This window comes from Lytechinus pictus, chromosome 16 (genome assembly GCF_037042905.1).
Source record: "Lytechinus pictus isolate F3 Inbred chromosome 16, Lp3.0, whole genome shotgun sequence".
In the NCBI taxonomy this organism is placed as follows: Eukaryota; Metazoa; Echinodermata; class Echinoidea; order Temnopleuroida; family Toxopneustidae; genus Lytechinus; species Lytechinus pictus.
In genome coordinates this window covers 11,843,899-11,869,671 of record NC_087260.1, presented here as the reverse complement: position 1 = coordinate 11,869,671, position 25,773 = coordinate 11,843,899, and the positions used below count along the sequence as shown (strand labels likewise).

At 34.9% G+C, this 25,773-nt stretch overlaps 1 protein-coding gene across 3 annotated transcripts; it reads right to left on the bottom strand.

Annotated features, from left to right (window-relative positions):
* Positions 1-1,564: 1,564 nt before the first annotated feature.
* Positions 1,565-24,600, bottom strand: LOC129279593 (propionyl-CoA carboxylase alpha chain, mitochondrial-like). Of its 3 annotated transcripts, XM_064111344.1 has the most exons (17): positions 24,434-24,600; positions 23,693-23,771; positions 22,990-23,092; positions 21,537-21,631; positions 20,794-20,876; positions 17,946-18,013; positions 17,273-17,416; positions 16,172-16,315; positions 15,336-15,411; positions 14,206-14,316; positions 13,456-13,558; positions 12,485-12,587; positions 10,946-11,044; positions 10,060-10,113; positions 6,665-6,805; positions 5,581-5,658; positions 1,565-4,869 (listed from the first exon to the last, which is right to left on the bottom strand). In XM_064111344.1, the coding sequence occupies exons 1-17, from the start codon at positions 24,549-24,551 to the stop codon at positions 4,801-4,803; spliced, it is 1,668 nt and encodes a 555-aa protein (XP_063967414.1). In that variant the 5' UTR covers positions 24,552-24,600; the 3' UTR covers positions 1,565-4,800. The 3 variants fall into 3 exon arrangements, with proteins under 3 accessions (XP_063967414.1, XP_063967415.1, XP_063967416.1); XM_064111345.1 differs by lacking the exons at positions 23,693-23,771; positions 24,434-24,600 and adding an exon at positions 23,621-23,662; XM_064111346.1 differs by lacking the exons at positions 23,693-23,771; positions 24,434-24,600 and adding an exon at positions 23,551-23,590 and having other exon boundaries at positions 22,990-23,094.
* Positions 24,601-25,773: the final 1,173 nt, after the last annotated feature.

The window sequence follows — 25,773 nt, the reverse complement described above, 5'->3', positions numbered from 1 at the left end:
TTGTGTTGAGTAATGGATAAGTAATAATTCCTGTGGCTTTAGCCCATCTTTCATCCCAAGGTACCAATTTATTTACCGAGGTCGAGGACAGCACAAAAGACAATGTAAATGAATTACTGAAGGAAATTAACTGGTATTCTCGACCACGTTTCCATAGTAACTATATGGGTACCCAGAATTTTTCTTAATTTATGCATCTTGCTTTGGAAAATGATGCAGGTAATGAGTATTTTTCAATCATTTTTTTATTACTATTATTTTTTTTTTTGGGGGGGTTGACTAAATTGTATGTATAAGGGTACATTAAATCTGTCTGAAGAAATCAGATTACAACATTATATTACATCCACCATCTTTCAGCATCCTGCCTTGCTCTTTTACTACCGTCTATTTTCTTACACTTGTTTGCATGTCTGGGTATGATCAGAAATAACTTTAAAAAAGGTAATTTATACATTTTGAAAGTTTTATTCCATAATTTCTGTCAATATACATGTACATATTTCATGTCACATCAACACATCTGATGATTTCCAGAAATATAATAACAATATACCTATTACCTCTTTCCCAAAATACACCAAGTTCATCCCCATCTGCTCAAATCTATTTCATCTATTCACTTTACCTTCGATCAGAATACAGTCTCCATAACCTAATCTGAATGTTTGGTGTTGGTGTTGGAAGCACACATTTGATTGACTTTCCTGGCTCCAAAACCTAATCTTATACCTTGGTCACATATGTTCTACGGCGGCCGTACGGTTAGTCGAAAACAGCCGTTTTATTCATTTTTACTAAAACCACCTATATGTAGCTGGTACAAAAAAAATGTTCAAACGGCTGTTTTCGACTCGCCGTACAGCCGCCGTAGAGCAAATGTGACCAAGGTATAAAAGTTTGGTGTTGGTATTCGAAGCACAAATTTGATTTTCTTTCCAAGCTTCAAACCTAATCTGAGTTTAACACAAATGATTCAAATCAAATTTTTGTCAGCTGAACACCTATTGAGATTCAACAACTTAATTCTAAGTTTGGTGCCGTAATGACATCTAGACTGGCCAAACACCAACACCGATAGGTCAGCATCAAACTTAAAATCACAGTACACCCATTGTACATGAGTGTTTATATGGCAGCCAGGTTTTGTGAAACAAGGTCTTGTTGCAGCAAATGGTTCCCTTGTTGGTTGCCTGCAAAAAAACAATCTAGATATAAAAATATGAAGTTGTGTTCATAAAGCAGTCTTGGTTTATAACATCTTGGTTAAAAAGAAAAAGAAAAACAATTCCAGTCTGTGTATATGAATGTGTACCATATGCCAAATAATGATGTTATATCTGTTAAACAGTAACATCACTTATCAAGCGAAAAAAATACATGTGCTTTGAAATTTAGTGCCAAACATAATCTCCAATGATTTGTGAAAAAAAAAAATTATTCTATTCCGTTTGTTGAGGTACACAAGTACATGTATACGGAGGAACATTTTTCAGCATGTGATTCATTGCCTAAAGTACTTCCCAACCACTTTCCTGCAAAACCAATAAAAAATAATAGAATCTTATCATGAAAAAAAGATGATGAAAATCCATATTTTATTGTTCGAAATAGACATGAAATGAAATACTCTGGAACTCCCATCTTTCACGTCTTTTGATCTGACGTGGCCGGGGTTTGAACTTCCGACCTCCCGGTGTGAGATGGATGCTTTACCAACTGAGCCAACACACCGGTCATCATATGGATAACCCTCAAACCATTACGTCAAAACCCCATTTGGTGGGAGACCGCAGTTCGGATTGCAAACTGCGGTTCTAGACCCCATTTTTCATTTGAAACTCTCAATAACATTTCCAAGCCCCGATAAACCCATCTTGGCCAGGTAATCCCCGTTGTCTCAATTTCACCTCCACAGGCCAGTAAATGAGCGTTGAGCCAAGGACGAAATGATAAACAACAGCTGTGCTATTAGGTAAGACTTCTCTGCCTGTAGAAGGACCTTCGGACCGAGGTCAAGAAACAGGTGTTTTGATATTTAAATTGCATGCTTGGGGCAATTAGGGGTTTGTAGTACTTGGAGAAGAGAATTGATGAAAAGGGAAACTGGGGTATAGTGTTCTCAAATGGAGGTTTTTCATCATGCAAGGCCTTACATTTAAATAATCTAACAAATCCCAACCCCAATCATAACCCAAACCCCTAATATGATAAAAAACAAAGAATTGTTATTGCTGGGAGCATGTATCATAGAAAAGCAAACATTCTGAGATACAATAATGATGATAAAATTTTAATCCATTAGATGGCTTAAAGAAAATAAATATTGTAATTTAAACAACAAACACCTGTTATTTCAATAGAATTCAGCATTATGACATACATTGTGCATAAAACATGAGATAAGAAAAATACATGTATATCGTGTACATTATATGTCATTCAGAATCAAGTATGTACCAGTGCAGTTTATGCAATTAACGCACAATAGTGAATACAGCACACTTAACATTAAAATGAAAACACAATGTCAATAATTCTTTAATTTCATTATCAACTTCATTTACTTTATATTTTCCTTCAAACCCCAAAATACATTAACTAAACATGCACACAGATGTATACACGAAGTGCATGACGTTTCAAGCTACCATATTCAGCATTTTTAAATTGTAACTTGGTTGATCCCTGACGGGGGTGGGGTGGGTCTGTCACCCCGAAGAAGAACATTTCAGTATTTTAAAAGCTGAAAATCAGATTTTGGTGAAGAAATCTGCATTTTCCCAAAAAATAGCATAGGACACTTAAAACTCGAAGTTTAGAAATCAGCATTTTGCACGAAACCATCAGTATTCTTCTCATTTTTCAATACCAAATAGTGAAAATCAGAACCACTTGGCCGCTCTCGTTGGGGTGGGTGGGACTAATTCTTTCATCAGCTTTCATGGAATAATTGACAACATTCAGATGTTCATCCTTTCCAGTCGGATGGCGACATTTTATGACTGACAAGTATTGTGTAGTGAACACAATTCTACACTTTGTCTTATGTGGTGAAGTTATTAGCAAGTGTTTGCAATCATGATGGGGATGGACTCTACAAAATATTAAATCTATTGAAAATGCCTGCCAAATCAGGTCTTTGTCGAAAATTGGTGAAAAGGGACAGCTGATTGTCGCAAGATTCTGAGCTACCGAAAAATTGCAAATGAGTCGTTCGAGTCCAGGAGGAAACTGCTGTTTTGATTCACCAATTTTCAATAAAGACTGCTTTGTCATGAAGGGCTTTTGACAATAGATTTTCTATGTTGTGGAATCTGTCCCAATCACGATTGCAAAAAACGCACTCTTGAAGGCCAAAATTGACCAAGGCTAGGATGAAAAAAAAAAGCCTTGTACATGGACGAATTTAGCTGGCTCCACTAACTTCATTAGTTATTTCTAGTTCTTGTCACAATGTTACAGTATTGCAAATTGTAATCCACTCAGCATGAAAATTGCTAATCATGTCTGTAGTACAGCAAGTTTTAGATGGCTCCACTGATGTCATTTCATTACAGTTATTTCTTAGTTCTTTTCACAATTCTAGAGTCAGCAAATTATAATCCACTCCCAATGAAAACTGAAGAGAATAATGTATCCAGCATTGTTGCAGCATTTCAAGGGTGGTGTTTCACGAAACTGTTTATAAGTTATGCACAATTTTACAAGCAGTTTTAACTGGAACCCCACAGTGGGAGTGAATTTTCTATAACGCCAATCAAATTTTTACAAATCAAAAACTTTGCATTCCATGTTAAAGACAAGACTTGTATTTTGAAATGATCACGGTCCCGTCTCACACAGAGTTGTGATTGATCCAATCTATCTCAACTATATGGAAATCCATTATTGTCATAAATTTTCCAACAGGAAATTTGCACAATATCCTTTTGCAAGCAAAGAGGAGCACACCGGGTTGTCAAGACAATGATGAAGGTACGAATATACATTATATCAACAAAAATTGTAAAGAAATATGCATTTTAGATATTGGCACTGCTGGCTTTCCATAGTTGTGGTTGATCGGATCACTTGCAATGCTTTATATGACGGGGCTCAGACTTTAACTTGAGCTGATTGGCATCTAAAATTGGATAACAAGTCATGAATAACATCACGTGTAACGTCATGCATAACATTGTGTATAATGTGCGCAATGTCACACGTAACATCATACATCAACGTTGCGTAACTTTGAGCACAATGTCATGTGTAACGTTGTGCACAAAATTGTGCATAACATTGTGGATAACATCATGTGCAACTTATAAACAGCTTCATGAAACCGCCCCATTGTAATTTTTCTCTCAAGATGCTCTCAAGGATACATGTACAAGTTCATTTCATCTCAAAATACGGGGGATGATCATCTCTTTCTTCCAAGCTTCAAACTACATGCATCACATACCACAGTGATATATTGTAGCTCGACCACAATGAGCCACTTGCCATTTTGTAGCCCTTTTCTCTCCTTTTGTCAAGCCATTTTCCTGTCATTTTGAAGCCCTTTCGAAAAACGGCTTAAAAACAGTAAATTTTGTTCATTTCCCTTTTCTCTGTGGGCTATATTATACATAAAATGGCTACAAAATGGCATATTTTGTCTACATGTATTTTTGCACAGCATTGCTCACTGTGATGTACAGTACCATAACCCCACAATGTATGCAATTGTGACGACATGATTGCAGCGATGTTAATGATAGATTTTTCTGTCATCTCACAAAGTCTTGTGAACTGTAATGATGTGTCATGCGCTTATTCCAGCTCCAGAATAATGTCTTCTTCCGCTATGCTATCACCTTCAACAAAATGAACGGCTTTAACCTGCAAATGTGAAATTGACAGAGATGAAGAAGATACATGTAAGCGAAAGGAAATAAGAGCAGACGGGAAAGGGAAGCAACATAAGCAAGTGATATACAGTACATGTGCAGGGTAATAAAGAAAAGAGTGGGGAGATAAATAGGAAAAAAACTCATAATTTGTAAAAATACAATTGACCACTCAATAGTGGTCAAAAGACCATCCATCCATCCATTCACTCATTTGTGTGTTTGTTCATTCGCTTATTTATTCATTTCTATTTATCTATCTATTTATTTATTTATTTATCTATCATTGTACTTCAATTTTGTTATATGTTTATCTCTGTTATATGCACATGGAACAATTTCTTCTTGCTTTTGCAATTTTGTGATTTTCTGTAATGTTATGTATGGTTTTTAATGTCAAATAAATGAAATTTATTCATTTATTCATTTATTTATTCATTTATTCATTCATTCATTCATTCATTCATTCATTCATTTACTGTATTTATTTATTTATTTATTGGCATTTAGAAACTTTCACTCACAAAGTAATAGGTTGAGGTGTCTCATTAATGCATTTTAATTCTCTGTTGAAAAAAATGAATACCTCCGTCAAGATATTCAAACGACCTATATCTGCACATGCATGTAAGTCCCATATATTCATTTCTGCGTTGTGAAATAACTTTCTCCCACCAGTCCCATGCATTCAAGTTTTTGTTACCTTTCCCTCTCTTGATGAGAAGAGACTGTTGTGCATCTTCATAGCTTCTACAACACACACCTCCTGGCCTTCACCAACCTGTCAATGAAATACAGAAAGAAAGTTCAATAAATTACAAAGTAGATTCATTTTTCATTCATATAGGAAGGAACATCATTGGCAGAATTCTCAGAGGAAGCTGATAATATACTCACTAAATGAGGAAGCCGATAATATACTCACTAAATGAGGAAGCCGATAATGTACTCACTACATCTTTTTGTATTCTTATACCTCAGTCACATTTCCCCTACGATGGTTGCACGACGAGTCGAAAACAGCAGTTTTATTCATTTTGATTCAAAGCACCTATATGTAGCCGGTACAAAAATGTTATAACGGCTGTTTTCGACTCGCCGTACGGCCACCGTTGGGAAAATGTGACTTACTCCCATCTGCTTTGCTCAAGAGGACAATGAATTGGCATGGACTAAGCCGATCATTCTGAGTTGGTGAATTATTGTTCTAGTGGCCCAAGCCTGGAGTAGTGTGTGTGCAGCGCTATGTAACTGAAAGTAAAAGGTGCTATATCCAATGACTATTGGATTGGATATTTTTATTATTTTGAATATCATATACAATGTACTTTCAATATTTCATCGCACAATGTAAAACTCTGGACGATATTTCATGGAAAGTTGAATTAAAAGCCATGATTATGAATCAGTGATAAACTTTTTTTACTATCGAACTATCAAAAACGAGTTTTTATTATTATATAAAACAAAATACAAAAGAAATAGTGAGCGTGTGACAGCATTGGCTCTCTCAGCTAAATCTATTCCAAGATGTACATACTCACCATGTTGAAAAAATAAGCAAAACTTTAAAATGTCATACTGTAACCCCTTACTTTACATCCGAATTTGATGATATTGTCAGTATTAGGCTTGTTATATTTTTTCTAATTTATTTAAATCAGCTTGTTGGGATGGACGGCATATAAATCAGAAAATTTGGCAGACATTATTCAGTCATACTTTTTAATCATGAAATATGAGAGAAGTAAAACTGAAAGTGCTAACAATCAACACAGGCAACTTACCGAATCTCCTACTTGCACATGAAGCGTATGGAGCTTGCCAGGCATAGGGGAGACAACTTCTTTACTCATATCAGGCTTGACCTTCTCAGGCATCAATGCTTGGAGATTAGCTGCCTCTTGCTGCATTACATTCAGGGTAAACTGGAGAGTCAAGCAAGATTTGAAAGAAAAGAGGGGGGGGGGAGAAAGAAAAGGAAAAAGGGGATAATTAATCCACTTTAATAAATCTAACCCATAGCCATACCAACTGACAATGTTAATTATTTAACCTTTTAAGGGTCATCAAAATTATGTCGGGGGGGGGGGGCATGCTAGTGGATCTCTAGCTGAACTGCAATTTATGTTTGACTAATGCTAGTAATTATTCAATAGACATTACTTTGATACTATATTGCTTGTGTTTCTTTTCAGTTTCTACCATGATAAAATAAAAAATAACTAGAACTTTAATTCGTCTTGAGGACAAATAAGGTGATCTGTCTGTGATTCTCATGATCATGATCAAATTTTCGATCATGATCACCATGTTAGTGCAGATCAGTATGATCCTCATAAAAAAGCGTACTTTTTTTAACGAAAGAACATGTTGATTACTGTTGAAAGAAAGAGATTGAGAAGGTTGTGTAAAAAGGTCTTGTTTCTTTAGAGAATGTCAATTCCAACTTCGCAAGTGACAACACGAAATAGTGACCATAATGTTGACGAAATACAATGATTTAGAATCCAGTTTTGAGAACATAAAATCAGTAGCAAGTCACCAGTTCAGAGTTCCCTCATGGACAATTTTGGCCTACATTTCTTTCATTGTGATACGCAGATTTTAAAGCAAGATATTATGTGAGCATGCCTTACTGTACATAGCCGGATGCAGAAATTGCATAGACCAGGTGACTTGAATAGCAAACCAATGAACACTGATGAAAGTAGAGGTTGCATTTCTTATTTTGAATACGTTAGCATGCTGTTATTACAAAGTACCTGGCCAACTGTGAAATACCAGTTGCTAGTGCACGCATTGTTATTTTTTGTGGATCTCATAAAACACACAATTTAAAAGAATAATCAAGACATCATAGTTGGTCCTTATATCTCGTTAAATATTGAAAACCATCATATCACTTTAGTACAAATGAAGTTCTTATCATGCCCAGAATAGAACTCCGAACTGGCTTATAGGGGTTACACGCAAAATGAGACAAAAGTTGATTTAAAAAAAAAAACGTATTCTGATGGGTTTCGAACCAGGGACCCTCGCATTACAAGGCAGATGCTCTAACCATCAGACCATAGTAATTGCCATACATTTGCAAGGCAACAATAAAACATAACCTCAAATTGAATTTTTCAAGTGCAAGTTTAACATAATGATATACTTCTATACATTGTTATTATTTATGATGATCTCTTTCAGAAAATGATAAGGATATAGAGTAATTAGTGTTAAGAGTATAAAACCAGCTACATTATGTAAAAAACTGGATGAAAAACGAACAATAATTACGGAGTTATAGTCATATTTGCAAAATTATTAAAACGTCATAAAACAAAAGTAGAAAATTTTAGTTCTGACGCCATTTTGATGACATCATGATAATATTTAGGGTAAAATGTGACATGAAATCACATCTACAATTCATACTCTATCCGAATATAAAAGAAAATTTCGGGGTCAACGGACTATCTGAAGAGTTATATTGAATTTTGTAAAGGCATGTTTTTGCACATATTTGGCCTGTTGTGAACGCACGCGTGCGCGCGTGATTCAAACTTTGATGGAAGCTAATTCCTTTAATACTACTAGTCGTAGAAGGTTGATCAAGGTATCAAATTAATTAGAATTTCATAATAAATGCATTGACGTAAAAGAAACGGCGATTCTACATTGCGTAACGACGTCACGCGCGTCAACGCGCGTGAAAACGTGTGAGCTCGCAAATTCTTGAAATGCTTCAAATGACCTGAAACGTACTCTACTTTGATCAAAAAGTGATTTTGAGCATTTTAAAATTTGTTATGATTGATGATGAAGATATGATTGATAATGTGATTTTACAAAATGGCGCGTAGATGACGTCACGATGACCATTTGACGTTGAACTTGTTTCGTACACATTGCATGATACGTCCACATAATTGATAATATTTTGATGAAAATTGATATAACAGTTTTCCTGATTTTGGTGGAACAAGAAAAGGGTGGAAAAAATAGAATAAATAATAAAAATAAATAAATAAAGAAATAAATAAAAAAGAAAGAAAATTCGTAGAAGCATAAGAGGTGATCTGTCAACAGACAGATCACCTAATAATTTTACAAAGTTGAAGTCCTGCAATATAATTATACAAAATTAATATGTGAATATTTCTTTCTGATGGTTTTGATTCATCATGCCACGAGTTCTTAGAATGTGCATGTGCTCGTACTTTTGTTCAGGAAATGGACCCTTCAAAATGTGAAAACACTGTAATCTATCTCTTTATCATAGGCCCTTTATCAACTGTTCCCACAGATAATAGCCAATAAACACTGATAATAAACACTGATAATGGCCAATAAACTTGTTTATCAAGAGATTAGGAGCATTAAAAAAGTCTAGATAGTTGACCTAAGACACTTCAATAAAACAGAAACTGTGTCCTTTTCTTCTTCCATATATGTACATGGCTCATCAAACTTAAATTCCTGATTCCGCTTCCGCTCTGAAACTATGTAAATATGAACGAATATGCAGAATTCTTTCAGTCACAGTGTATATAAAAAATAGTGATTTGGATCCCAATCATATGATTGGCTGAAATCCATCGCATGACCAATCATTTATTTTTTTAGAATAGCCAAAGTTGCTAATACTGGTACTGACGACTAGTTCTATTGACCTGTCATGGTTTTCAGATGAGAATGGTTATTCAAATAACAAGGATCAACATCACTATGTAATAAAGCAAATAATGCACATCATTCAGCCCAGACACTAGATTACCCAATACTCGTTACTTTTCAAATGCGTTAGAACTTTTCAAGAGGGACCTCCTGTGTATAATTCTTACTTTTAACCTCCATGAGGTATATTATTTGCATACCGTACTATGTACCGGTACCGGTGTGTTGGCTCAGTTGGTAGAGCGTCCGTCTCACAACCGGGAGGTCGGGGTTCAAACCCCGGCCGCGTCAGACCAAAAGACGTTAAAAGATGGGAGTTGCTGCTACCCTGTTTGGCGTTCAACGATTAAAGGGATAGAGCCTCGTCGATCTGGCGCTGCACAGCGGCTGCCGGGCCCACGATCAATTGGGCAAAGCAAATTTTCGGAGCATTTCATTTCATGTCTATTTCGAACAATAAATTATGGATTTATCATTTATCATTTTATCATCATGTAGATGTACATGTACTCACGATTGTGCCTTTGTATTGAAGTTGAATGTTGCCGGCAGTATCACATGAAATAACCTTGAATAGAGATTTTTGAAAAAAGAATTCAAAAGATTAATTAAAGTACATGTAATTAATACATGGGTATGTGCAAAGTTCAAGTTTTTAAAACCTTCACTAAAATGAGATAACTATACATGTGAAAGTAACGGTACTTTCATTTACACTTGGTATACATCATGTTAAAGGGGGAGTTCACCCTGAAGAAAGGTTGGTTTTAATAATATGAGAAATATTCAAGAAAACTATTGGTGACAGATTTCCATCAGACCTTCGCCACTTTTTTCCTCTAATTATCCTGCTCTTATCAAACCCAACTATCTTCAGGGTAAATAATGACAATATACAAAAATTTGAAATATGGAAATCAAGGACTACAAAATCCAAAAAAAAATGAAACCACCCAGATATCAGCTTATGCAGTACTTGGAACAATACCTCATCCCAAAGGAAACTTCAAAAAGTTGACAGATATTACCTGTAAAGGTATAGTAGTATCATTTAAATTTCAATTAGTTTATAGATTTTACCTTTTAACATATAGCAGTGGCATTATTAGTAATATTAAAACTCCAGTCGATAGATTTTACCTGTATAGTAGTATCAACCCTTGGCATATTAATTTTGAAACTAAGCACATTCACACAATTAAATTCAATAATCGCAATGATGAGTTTTCTCCCTTATCTTTATGCTGGAGAAGCAATTTAATGGATTTAAAATCTAAACAATAACCATAAGTCTCAATTGTGCAATGCGGAAATCTAGATTCAAAGAAAATATTATAAATGAAATTGTCAAAATCATCCCCCATAATTAATTCAGCATTCAACGAGTTGATAGAGCTTACCTGTAAACATAAAGTAGTATCATTAACAGAGGGTGTGATAACATCTTGGGCTGCTGACCATGATATATCGACATCTAATGTTTCTCCATTGATATTCACCTGTGAAGAGATATAACAAGGTAATAATTCCTAATCATGTGGATCATAATCAGAGTTTTAGAAAACAATATCTAAATGAATATAGTATGAGGTGTAACTTGAGAGATCTTTTGTTTTACGTTGCTCCATCGACTGAAGATAAATACTTTTTTTTTATTCTAAATTAATGCATGGAAAATAAATACAAATTTTTTTATCAGATTTACATGTTTTCAATATCAAAGAATTTGGGAAGGACAAAGCATTCACAAAATTTCAAGGGAAATATATCTTTCAGCCCTAGTTTTAGTTATGAAAAATACAATGAAAATCATGATAAAACAAAATCATACAAACCCGCGTATCAGAATAAACATAAAAAATATTCACATTCTTTAAGCATGAGTTCGCCATTCTTTATCTGCAGACTGCAGTGGGTGTATATAATAGAAAATTGCATTTTACTCTCATTAAATATTGCTTCATCATGCTTATGTCACCAAAAACTACAGATTTTTGAGGTTGAGAACACAGAAAAACACAGGATGTGCATTTTTAAAAATGGAAAAGTGGGTATACTATTGTGGCACGACATCTACTCCTACAACAATTGCTCCGGTCTTAATATCTCAGAGGGCATACATTTGTACGTTTGGAGTTAGGATTGTAATAGATATTTTCAGTTCAGAATACATGTAAAGATAAGGATTAGGGTTTATTTAGGCTTTATGTTTGGCTTAATGTGCAGATTTTCAATTGGAGCGATTGGAGCCGGAGCAAAATGTCATGAAACCAATTCATCATACTGTGACTGAATGTCTGTACAGTCCATAAATGCACTAGTTACATGTAGCAACTAAAGTTTATTACTTATCTCATACTAAGATTGTTATCTCTGATTGGTCAAAACTGCATCATGTGATGTGGTGCTATTCCGTCTATCATCGTCTCAGGGTTTGACTAACTGTCAATTTCTTCTACCAAACCCTCTGATAGTACTCGTAACCCCCGAGGGCGGGACCACAAGTTGTGTTTCTACGCGCGCATCTAGCTGGCTACAGCTAACTGGCTGCGCTGCTGCTTGCGCGGTCATGTACACGAAGCCAACGTCGTGCTGGCCAACTGGATTTATCGGTTTTTCAGCAGCAGAGCAGCTCGTTTAAATTACAACTTAAATGATTTAGCAAATCAAATTGAGATTTAAGTTACACAAGTGGTCCTGAAATTTAATCGATTCGGGATAGAGTTATGTGATTACCGATGAGGTATATAAAACAAATATGGACTGCTCTGTATTTCAGATGACAGTGAAAATCATCACTCCCTCTGTGCTTTTCATACCGGCCATTCTATCACTCCTCGGCCAAGCCCTCGGGGTGATAGATCGGCAGGTATGACACGCACCTCAGGAATGATAATTTACACAGTCATCCTCATGCACAGGCAATATTAGTACATTACCTTGCCTCCAGCATCATTCATCTGTACTACTATATCCTGTCTCTGCCCGTCGATGAATACACTCAGTTTGGATTGGTCCCATGATACTGGCGTCGGTGGTACCCTGTTTAACAGATAAACAACATAATCAAATAACTGGACAATTTTGACTATTTATAAACAGACCTGCCAACCTCTTGGAATTAATAAGTGTATTCTGTGATAAAAAAAGTGTATTTTTCCCCTAAAAAGTGTATTTCATAATAAAATGCGTGGGGCACTGGCTCATCGCGACGCGCTCAAGCTGCATGCAAGCTAAAATGCGCACTGCTCTTGCAGAAAAAAAACAAAAAACATTTAAACATGTGTTTATCTCACCCAGGTTTTAACAAAATGATTGAAAAAAAAACAAGTAACCTGAAATTAAATTGATCTAATAACCATATTTGTATTTTTTAAAGATAAAACGTACTGCCGTATTTTGGTTGCAAAAACGTACTAAATACGCCAAAAACGTACTGGTTGGCAGGTCTGTATAATCATAGAGGAGCCTTCAGCTCACCAATTAGGGTGACGCGATAGAGATGAAAATTAAAAGAAGAGAAAGAGTAAGATGAGAGTGAGAGGTATCTTCCTTCTGCTTTATGCATGTAATCTTGTTTTATAACAACTCATCATTTGTCATGTCGACAAGTGCAAATTTCTTGAACGTTTAATTGAATTTATCATACATATAGTCATGTAGAAATTTAACAGAAATTAAATAGTTATACTGTAATCTGATAATAAAAACAAAATACAAATTTAGGAACGTGTAAAATAAGACTAGATATTGACATGACCAAGAAATTTGGTGAGTACAGTGTAGGATATAAAAGAAATGTGAGAGATTTTATGGCTCATACTTGGTCTTCACATCTTAATCCCTTCTATGTGAGGCTCAAAACTTTCCAGTCGCCCCTTGTACATATTTATATATAATTTCTGCTTACCTAGTTTGGTTTGTAAATCTTTGGGCTTTGAATTGATTGAGAATATACAAACATCCTGCTACTGCTTTAAGATTGGTCTCCTCTCTTTGGTCAAGCTTCCATCCTGCCAAAATATCACAGACAAATAATGCAAAATAAAATGTAAATAAATGTGGTGTGGCTCAGTGGATGCGTCCCCGGACTTTGAATCACAAGGTCCGGGGATCAAATCCAACCATGGCACTCGCGTCCTTTGGCAAGGCATTTTCCACTCTCTACCCAGGTGCAGTACATGTACATGTAAATGTGAACCCGGTAGGAAGATTTCCCTTTACGCCTAAGTGCTTGATCAGGAAAGCTGTGCTTAAGCCGGGGTAATATTATGCAGTACTGTGCATTAAGCATTGTAAATCATATTGCATATTATTATTATTATCATTTATGTATGTATGGAAATTAAAAATTATTGACTGACACTGCCAGCAGTAAATTTGTTAGTTATAGTTTATTACTTTTGTTAAAATGATATATCCTATATAATCTACATATTCCACAACTTTTAACTTTAACCATTAAACAGGGACAGTTGGCAATTATGGGTTGGACTGTACCTAAAAAGCCCTCTTGGTATTCTTCATATAGTAAGGGACATTGCTAACTTTTCTACGCAACCATGCAGACCAAGTTTCACTGAAAATATAATTTCCTTTAAAAAGACAGGGACTGTCCCTATTGCATAGGGAAGGTTGACAAGTGTGTGTTTGACAGTACCTGAGAATCCTTCTGGATACTCTTCCTGTAAGAACTTTGTGCTGATATCGCCTGAGATGAATCTAGGGTTAGCAATCACATCTTGAAGCAGTGATATGTTGTGAGTTACACCTAGAAAACAGAAGAGGGGATATATCTCGTGATTAGTTTCGACCATTACTACCGCACAATGAAACAGCGCTTAAGCCAAGGCCATCTAAGGCCATATCTTTGGACAGCCTTTTGGTTGGCCTCAATCCCCTTACACTGGCCTCAAACATTTTGTGTATACCCTTTAAAATTTTCCTATTTGTGCTGTAACATCAAAGCGTGCTTTTTTTTAAGTGGCCTTGCTCTAAAAATATCAAAATTTAAGGCCTAATGGAAGAATATGTATGCCAATTGTAGCTTGTGCCAATGGGGGTGTTTCACAAATATTCAGGTGACTAAATTCTCATTTAAATTCTCCATTGAGCGTGATGTACAACACATCAATACATAGGTCAAATCATGTTCATGTCACACCCGGTCGCACTTCCGCATAATCAATCTGATGATTTGCGTGTTGGCAATTACATGTAGGTCTGACTTTTTTCATGATACAGAGATTCCTGATAAAGCAAAAAGGTATGTAAAATCTGTATCAGAGAACAATAATGGTCATTCTGGATTTAGACCACAAAATTTCATTTATTATTGCCACTTTTAGTTTGCATGGCACTCTTGTTTGTTACAATATCAACATAGAGCATTGGAAGAACATGTATAACCTGGGCCCGTTGCGTAAAAGTTACCATTATGGTAACTTTACAATCCAATGGTACCTTGCATGGAATCCTTGATTTTGATTGGCTGTTGATCTGCGTTACCATCAGGAGTGTGAGTGGTCACAAATAAAAAGATCTGAAAAAAGCTGAAACTTGTAGAAAAAGTCTGAAATAGAAAGAGCTCCCATACTTTTTGTACAGAGGAAAGCCAAAAATAAGCTGAAATTAAGCTGAAAATAAAAATGAAAAAAATCTGAACTCTCACACCCCTGTACCATGGTAGTTACCATTGAATGGCAATGTTACTATAATAGTAACTTTTATGCAACGGGTGCTGGAAGCATTCATTCGGTATCCTACTTTGTAACGAAAAGAGTAACGTACCTCTAATAATGTATGTATCCAAGGCTTTTTCCATGATTGCTAAGGCTTCCTCTCTCGTGGCTCCATATGTGACAAGCTACATGTAATAGGAAAGAAGACACACAAACACAATAAAAAGTCAAGGAAACTATACCTTTTAATCATACTGTACATTTACTACTGAAATGTTTGTAAGTTGGACTTTTCAGCTTGTGCTGCTTGTCAATCTTTAAACATCAATGAAAAAAAGATGAATAAATACACAAATAAATAATGAATAAATACAAAGAAAGACAGAGAAATCAAGACAAACATTCCTTTCCTTTCAGAAAAAAAGTCTATGAAACAAAGCAAAGAAAGATCAAAAGAACTGGGCCCCATTTCACAAAACTTGTTATAATGACAAATTTGCAATAGCAGTTAAAAGCTACTAAAATCCTTCATTCTGATTGGCTGAGAGTAAATTTGTTATAGAAACTGATCAGTTCTTACTTTAACCAGTCTTTATGAAACGGGAGCCAGCTCCTTTGACATCAACGATCAGAAAACAATTGTGAAACAAAATCAAACAAGGAAAATCAAGAATGCTGTACCTCCTCTGTTATTTACATTCTTGCCTTTACTATACTATAGGGGATGAGGAATACTTAGAAGAAACAAAGTGACTGCTTTTACTACATGTTTATCACTTATTATCTGTTGATAAGCTGTACTTTTTCTAGTGTAAACTAATAATGTGTATGCTGCTTTTTTATTTTTATTTTCAAATTACTTGTATTGCTTATATGTGATTTGTTACACAAAATCATGAAAACCCAATAAAAACTTTTAAAAAAGATAAAAGAAGACAGCTGTACCTTTGAGATCATGGGATCATAATACATGCTTATCTCACTGCCTTCTTTGATCCCGCTGTCTACTCGGACTTTATCAAGATGGAGAGGCTCGGAGTAGCGATGGAGATGACCGATGGACGGAAGACCAAATGATTTATAAGGATCCTAGAAAGAAAGTAAAACAAAACTAAGCAAATAATTAAAAAAATATTCACCAATAAAACATGGAACATACACATAGAATGAGATTTAATTAATTGTAATGAGTTAAACAACCACTTCATGATGAAAGATAAATGGAGATAGATGATCGTAATATTTTTATTATATTAATTGACCATAGATAGATAGATAGATAGATAGATAGATAGATAGATAGATAGATAGATAGATAGATAGATAGATAGATAGATAGATAGATAGATAGATAGATAGATAGATAAATAGATAAATAGATAGATAGATAGATACATGTAGATAGGAAGATAGATAGATAGTAGATAGATAGATAGATAGATAGATAGATAGATAGATAGATAGATAGATAGATAGATAGATAGATAGATAGATAGATAGATAGATAGATAGATAGATAGATAGATAGATAGATAGATAGATAGATAGATAGATAGATAGATAGATAGATAGAAAGATAGATGGGAAGATAGATAGATAGGAAGATAGATGGGAAGATAGATAGACAGATACAGATAGATAGATAGATAGATACAGATAGATAGATAGGAAGATAGATGGGAAGATAGATAGATAGATAGATAGATAGATAGATAGATAGATAGATAGATAGATAGATAGATAGATAGATAGATAGATAGATAGATAGATAGATAGATAGATAGGAAGATAGATAGATAGATAGATAGATAGATAGATAGATAGATAGATAGATAGATAGATAGATAGATAGATAGATAGATAGATAGATAGATAGATAGATATATAGATAGATAGATAGATAGATAGATAGATAGATAGATAGATAGATAGATAGATAGGAAGACATACTGTACATATATTACATACAACAAATGAATAAATATACAAAGGGATATTATGGTGTTGTTGGATTTCCATAGTTAGGATTGATCAGATCGTTCATACCTCGGCGTAGACTCTGCTCTCAATGGCCCACCCGTTGATTGGTATATCATCCTGTGTGTATCTAAGGGTGTGTCCCTTAGCAACCCGTATCATCTCCTGTACCAAATCAACCCCGGTGATGCACTCCGTGATCGGATGCTCGACCTACATGATGAAAATGAAGAAAGAGAGTAAACAAAAATAAGAAAGTTTAATTGAAATTAATACAACGAGGAGCTTGTTTCATAATGAATGCATCTTTCCTTTCTCAATCAAATCGAAGAGGCCGCTATAGAGAAGCAAACAACATAACTATTTATCCAAAGTTGTTTTTCTTCCTAAAATTTCACTTTCAGAACAGAACTGAAGAAACTACATTGGAACCTTGCAGAAATAAGACATTCATTGAGTTCAATTAAATATGTGATAAATACATGTACTCTTTAATCTTGGAATATTACCAATGTTATAAACTGTACAGTTTAAAAAATATATATATTGTATATCCATGTGCAATTTAGTATTTGTGACTGTGGTGCTTGATTTTGCTCAAATGCCATGTTTCACTTCCAAACAGCATTACCCAGCACACATAAATCTTTACACAAAGCAATTACAACAAATAACCTTTCTGTATTAGAACAAGGGGATAACAATAGTAATTATTACTAAAAAGCTTTTCATATTCAAGTACCTGCAATCTGGTGTTCATTTCTAAGAAGTAGAAGTTACGCTTGGAGTCTACTAAAAATTCAACAGTACCTACAAAATAATAAGTAAAAAAATATTAAAGATAGAAATTACTATTATCTTTTATTACTCTGTTTGGCATCACTGGTGCCTAAAATACCTACGAGTACAATCTACAGGTTAATAATCATGATAAAAATTTACATTTTCATAAAGTCATGTGTAAATCAATATTTCAATATATATTAATGTGCAAAAGCAATATATTGACATAAATTTCTTATATTATATATATTGTTTTGACAAAGACTGTTTAAGTTTTTGAAACTAAGTCCGAGAACTTGCATCTTATACAGATATATCTTTACTATGCAAATCAACTTTTCAAGTGCGCAAATGTACAATATACAAGCAATGATCTCTCATTAAACTCAGAACTCAACGAAAATGTGTAAAAGGGGTATTATCTGAAATTTTAGAAGTGAGTAGTGGGGTTCTCCAAGGGTCTATCTTGGGGCCACTCTTATTCTCAATCATGGTAAACGATATTACCAAGGTTGTAAATAAGTGTGAAGTCGTGTTGTACGCAGATGATGCAGCTCTCATATATAGTGGTACACATACTCAAGAAATTGAATCTGTCATGAATGAAGATCTACACAATGTGAATCGTTGGTTAATGCACAATCATTTGGTACTCAATTTAACAAAAACCCAGTACATGCTTTTTGGAACCCAACAAAGACTAAAGAATTGTGATCTAAACCTTGTCATTGAACAACATAGAATTGAAAGAGTGACGAATTTTAAATATCTCGGAGTACATTTTGATGAACAACTCACATGGCGAACTCATGTAAACGAAACCAGTAAAAAAGTTGCGTCTAGACTTGCACTTTTTGCTAGATTACGGAAGTACATGACAGTTTCAAGTGCTAAACTATTGGCAAATTCATTAGTTTTACCGCATCTTGAATACTGTTGCAACGCCTGGACCAACTGTAACCACAACTTAAAGGACACTTTGATAAAACAGCACAAACGCATGGCTCGACTGGTCTTGCAGGTACATGTAGACTTTAATACACCTACTGCAGTAGTGTTTGGAAGATTAAATTGGGTACCACTTGAAGAACGATGGCGATTTCAAATGTGCAAAACTATGTTTAATTCTATGCAGGTCGAAGCCCCAGGTTACCTCTCAGATTTGTTCCTGAGATTTAGTTCTGTCCATTCCCATCATACTAGAAATGCATTGAACCGTGGAATCATGGTTCCACAGGCACGCACCAAAGCTGGTAAAAGAGCCTTCTCCCATCACGGTGCGTGCCTGTGGAATCAACTTCCTAATGAAGTTAAAAACTCCACGTCGAAATCTTCCTTTACATCGTCATATTGGAGGTATAGATACACCCATTTTAATATATAAGCAAGAATTATATTTTTCGACTATAATATTGCATTATAGTGTTTATTGTGACGTGCCTTCTTCTCCCGCTCTAGCTCTCTGCCGTGTTCTTTTTACCTCAATTCATCCTTACCCTCTATCTTTCTTTCCCCTATTACTTTCTACTTGTACATGTAGCTCTGGGTTAAATTTTTGTTCTCAATTTCACACACAATTTTCTGTTATTAGATTTATACTTGAAATTTCCATCTGTTTATGTTCAGGATTTGTATTTTCCATTTGTATTGTATATGCTTGTATTTTGTTTTGTTTTATGGTATACAGGGCCCCCAAGTACAACAGTATTTGACTACTGATGGGGTTACCCTGTATAAATACTACCAAATAAATAAATAAATTAATTAAAGATTCATTTCTTTTATCTCCACATACTGTTTTGACCACCAACATTTAAGTTTATGAAACTAAGTCCCAGGGTTTGCTTTTTTATACAAGCATTTCTTTTTTGACAAACCTCTCCAAATCAATATTTCAATTGTGCAATCATACAATATACTTCCAATAACAGTCTTATCACTTGTCATAATCATATCTTGCTTTCATAATGACTGTTATGAAACCAAGTCTGGTGCTTGTATAGCATTTGCCTTTCTTAGTCTCCAAATTTTCTACTTTGCTCAAATAAGGTTATATTCATCTCATTCTTGTTTGTCCCCACCATTGATCACTGATGTTTAAGCTTAATACTAGACTACATACAAGTATATACTGTATTACATGTATATATTTGACTTTAACTTTAGAGTTATTTTTTTCTGTAATTTGTTATCTCTGAAATGGAAATAATATTGTTATTTAAACTATAACAATGTCTAAGAATGTTTTCCCCTAAATTAGCTTTCATTTTATAATCAAATTCAAAAATAAAAAACGTATTTTGCTCAAGACAGAGAAAGTATCCAAGGACTTACAGATCATCATCGCACAAATTGTCATCAATCGATTCACAAGTACAATTTTTTTGTGTGTTGTTCTGAGGAGCTTTTCATGAAAGGAGTTGTTGACGTTTTATCCAAAAACTCCTGTTTAATCCGACAGTTACCATAGTAACAATGTTTCTCAGCCGATCAAAATCAGGAAAAGGTGTCAGATCTGACAACTTGTCGGACGAAAATGTTGATGAAGCCCTCCCCTGGTCTAAAATTTAGATCTTCTTTCCATAGCATATCATCTTTTCTTCTTTAAGAAACTAAGCAATTTTTATCATTCTATTCTACAAAACAACAGATTTTTCTCACACAAAATATTCTTATACTCATAAAGGACAATATACTGTACAATGACGTTGATAATTAATTGAAATCACATTCAATTCAGTTTCTGGAAATCATGCCTTTGCCCCCCCCCCCTGAAAAAGAGAAAATATTGATGAAAATATTATTACCTGCTGATTTATAATCTACTGCTCTTGCTAGTGATACTGCTTGGTTTCCCATGGCTTGCCTTGTAGCTTCATCTAAGAAAGTACTACAAAACAAAAACAGATTAAAAAACATACATTTACATTTTATTTCTACATTGACAATTTATTGAACTGACTATACTACACCTATCAAATCGTACAGCTCAAACCCACTTCGGCTGAAATGAATATTTAGTTTGTTTTCAGGTTAAAGGGGGAATTCTAAGCTTTAAAATGATTCATAACTTAATGTAAAGGAGACTTAAATTTCACCATGTGGTAAGTCAAAGGACCAATTGGATGGTGGAATGAAGATAAATTGATGAGAAATTAGAATAAGAGAGAATGTACTAAATAGGTTCATTATTGCGGACTGAAATAATCGCTAGAGGGTATTCATTTGTCTCGCAATCTAACTTTTTGCGAGAGTGATCACGAATTTCCTAGAAAGCTAGTGAATACTTTTTGCGAGAGTGATCACGAATTTCCTTGTTGACCATAGTAGATTGCGAGACAAATGAATACCCTCTAGCGATTAAGAGAGAATGTGTTGGAATTGACAAAAATTACTTTGTGGCAATTATGAAAAAAATTATCCTTCACATACCTTCAAAAATCTGAAGTTTGCTTTTATTTGGCTATTTTGAATGGAAAAATCTTACTGGTTGGTTAGTAGCAGTGTGAACTACCCCTTTAAATCTCCATTTTTGAATGGGTCCTCTTACCTGGGTGCTTCTTCAATGACCTTCTGATTTCTCCTCTGTATCGAACATTCTCTTTCATTCAGGTAGATTGTGTTACCATGGGAATCGGCTAATACCTAGGAAATGTACAAGTATACAAGATTATCATCTGTCTTAAGACATTATCATTGATAATGAATGCAGGTGCATTGTTCTCTATTTTAATGTTTATCAATCTTGTGAAAGAAACAAAAAAATGGATGGATGTCGGATGCACTATTATTATGTCTACTGATTTAAAAAAGTTTACATTTCATGCAAGTATATCAACCTGTCTCATTATTTCAATCTTTTATCCTGATTTACAAAGTTGTGGCATAAAATTATACATGCATATTTTAAAACACAATGTATGTTATTTATTTTCTATACATCAAAAATGGATGAATAAATCTGGAATTTTGAACTGTCAGTGACCTTAACCTCTAATCCTACCTCTCTTCAGTTAAAAGACAAGTCCACCTCAACAAAAAGTTGATTTGAATAATAAGAGAAAAATCCAACTAGCATATCATTGAAAATTTCATCAAAATCGGATGTAAAATATGACAGTTATGACAGTTACATGCACATCCTGGTCAGTATGCAAATGAGGAGACTGATGACGTCATCCACTCACTATTTCTTTTGTACTTTATTATTAAAATGATATATGAAATATTCTAATTTTTTCCTCATTGTCAAGTGAAACAATAATTCCTTCCTGAAAACATGGAATTAGCATTTTTTAATACTGTATGGTTCAGTGAAGTTGGCCCTTCCTGTAAAATCTGTAAAAAATGGAATATTGTATAATTCAACCAATAAAAAACAAAAGAAATAGTGAGTGAGGGACATAATCGACTGTCCCATTTGCATGTTACTGAGTTGTGCATATCATTGTTTTCTGAAAAATAAGCGAAAATTTTAAAATGTCATAAGTTTCTTATTTTACATCCGATTTTGATGAAATCTTTACAGCTCTATGCTACATGTAGTTGATTTTTCTCCATTCATTCAAATCAACATTTTCTGGGGTGGACTTGACCTTTAAGGAGAGCATTTCACCAACATCTGTCATCCAAAAAGTTGTCAGATCTGACAATGTTGCTTGATTCTAATCAAGAGACACAGTTGCTATGGTAATTATCTGGTAAAAAAAATGTAACGTCTGACAAGCCCTTCCATGAAATGCTGCCCTTTTCATCAGTCCAGGGAAGCACATCGCGAAACAAATTGTTAGTGATTGTTACTGTTGTAAGCTACTGAAATCTTTGCATCTGATTGGGTTGATGATCTGCAGTTGGCATGACTCTGACAACTCAATTTATACATATTCCTATATCCTCTGAGGGAGGGCGCTATGAGATCATGACGTCACATCCATAAGGTCTAATATGTAATAGCATCTGTACCAGAATGTACATTAGTGCTACAGTTGCAATGCAATACTCACTTGTATTTCTATATGTCTAGGATTATCTATAAACTTCTCAACTAGGAGTCTGTCGTCTCCGAAACTAGCCGCCGCTTCCTGCGATGACAGTCGGAACCCTTCCCTGTAGAGGGCAGCAAACAATAATGAGAAGAAAGAAATGGATTCATACAAGTAGTTTCAGTGACAAAGTAGCTTAGCCGTTTCTGTGATGTACATACAGTGTGTACTGTGGTATTAGGAAAATATATTTGACTCCCCAAATCGTAAAAAATTCTCATTGTGGGGGCGTCATGGTCAAGTGGTTATGGCTCTCGACTTTCAATTTGAGGGACGTGGGTTCAATTCCCAGCCATGGCGTGTTTTCCTTCAGCAAGAATTTCACCCACATTGTGTTGCATTCTACCCAGGTGAGGTGAATGGGTACCCGGTTCGAAGAAATTCCTTGAATGCTTGAGTGCCTATATGGGCAGCGCAGCTAAAGCCGGGGTAATAATAGTCGCGCTTTGTATCCGTAGACAAAAAGCGCTATAAAAATCCAGCTGTGTCTCCTCCTTCTCTTCCTCTTTCTTTTTCTTAGCTTGTTTCATCATCATTCCATGCTATCCTCATTCCTTTTCCTCCTCCTTCTCTTTGTCTTTCTTATTCTGACCTTGTTTCATCATCATTCCATGCTATCCTCATTCCTTTTCCTCCTCCTTCTCTTCCTCTTTCTTATTCTTACCTTGTTTCATCATCATTCCATGCTATCCTCATTCCTTTCCCTCCTCCTCCCGCCGAAGCTTTCAACATAACTGGATAACCTGTTCAATAAAGAGATGCAGCTCCTAAGTTACCTGGAACAATTTAATTGCTGTTTATGAAAAACCTATATTCATGTTTATCTAAATGCACTCCATTCAGTTTTAGCCGATGCTAATTTAAAAAATAGAGATTTTCATGTGAAGCACATTGGTTTTTACAGGTTTAGGGCCGGCTAAAAGCACGCAGAAAGGTCAACAGTGTATGTCTCAAGTTAAATTGTAAAAGCAATTCATTCTTTTTACAAATGCATATTGATGTAAAAGAAAGTTGAATTGTCTGCTTATTTGCTTGGTTCAAATAAAAAAATATTTGTGACTATGGCTATAAAAATTCAAAATTAAATGTATGCAAGTAAGTCCATATCCCCAGATATACGACAATGCATAATCTATTTACATGTACATATCTATCTTTTTGTCATAATTCATTAATAGCAGAATAACCAGGCAGTGTATAATTTTTCAAATGATTAACAGAGGAAAAAAAATATAGAGCTTGGGCGACTTTTCAGGGAAGAGTTCAATGTACATTTTACAAGTTAACAACATTGAGATAAAGATGCAATCACGTTTTGGTCTAAACAACATGTTTTAAAATCCCCTTTTCACCCCCAAAATTATCTGCAAAAAAGACTGCATAAACACACCCTACAAAGATATACCTATATCATTAGCAACCTCTACTGCCTGATCCGGTGTCTCTACAACTCCATCGAAACCTGGAATGGTATTGACGTTAGCCTCCTTGGCCAGGAGTTTGCTCTCGATCTTGTCACCCATGGCTTGGATAGCACGGCTTCCTGGCCCGATAAATGATACATCTGCTTCTGCCTGTAAGCAATGGAAATTTACAAAGAAACCAACACATAAACAATGGAAATTTACAATGATATCTACATATCTAAATAATGGAAACTTACATCAGGAGAATAACAGGGTATTTTGATAGGGGAGGTTAGGAGGGCCTATATAGAAAGGTGACGGCATTTGTTTTTATCCAATTGAAGTACAAGGGTAATTTAAAGTTACTGCATGTCCTAGACAGTGTCTCAATTATTTATGGTCTACCCTGCAAAAAAAATTAATAGACCTCTCTTTTTTTTGGTACTCTTCTTTCTTCTTTTTCTTTTCTTCTCCTTCATTCTTCTTTTTCTTTTCTTCTCCTTCATTCTTCTTTTCTCCTCTTGATTTTTTCACTAATTAAATAATCATATAGGGCAGTTGCCCCTCTGCCCCCCCCCCCCTTCCCCCTGAGGTACACACCCAACATACTCAGAGTTGTGAACCTCACTAGATCCAAAATCCTAATTAAAGAATTTTACCATAAAAATTGTAACTGTTGTGTACTTTCTAACTTACTATCTTAAAAAATGACTTTTTTCATAATTTGTAGTACCGGGTAATTTGAATACATACAAGAATGTAGTTTATTCAATGATTAACTATATTTACCGTGTATATTCTGGCAAAGATACTACAAGGGGAAGATCGGACAGTACATAGAGCGCGCAATGAAATGCTCGGGAAGAGTGCCCTACAGCGTTGAGTAAGTAACAACCTTTTTTTACCTTTGCGTATCGCGATGTGGTTGGGTACAAAACATATGAGAGAAATGGTGAAGGGGTGAAGGAATAGACGATTTTTACAATTCAATTTTTTTTTCTTAAATTAGAGATGAATATATTTCAGAGTTTTCAGGGTTATAAAAGGTGAAATTATTCCCATACGCCACCCTTGTGCCCTCTCCCAATATCCCTTCTCTCATTTTCCCCATATGTTTATACACAGTGTGCCGATGTGTGATGGTTTACTCACTCAACGCGAGTGGGCGTCCTTCCCCATGAGCATTAATCGAGCGTTTCAAAAAATCGCCAAAGTGTCCGAGCTTCGCCTTGTATTATCTGATTCTGGTCACACGTAAAGATTTTTTTTTTTTCAATTGTAACTTTTGAAAAAAAATTGAAGTATTGTATTGAAACTGAAAAAAAAATCATACACAGTA

Bases quoted from the DNA above. Each gene is read 5' to 3' on its own strand.
- LOC129279593 (XM_064111344.1), bottom strand. From the start codon at position 24,551: ATGGGTGACAAGATCGAGAGCAAACTCCTGGCCAAGGAGGCTAACGTC. The intron at 12,588-13,455 runs GTAAGCAGAAAT...TCTGTTAAACAG, and splicing joins AGATTTACAAACCAAACTAG to GGTACCACCGACGCCAGTAT. The intron at 11,045-12,484 runs GTAATGTACTAA...ATCTCTTCACAG, and splicing joins TGAATGATGCTGGAGGCAAG to GTGAATATCAATGGAGAAAC.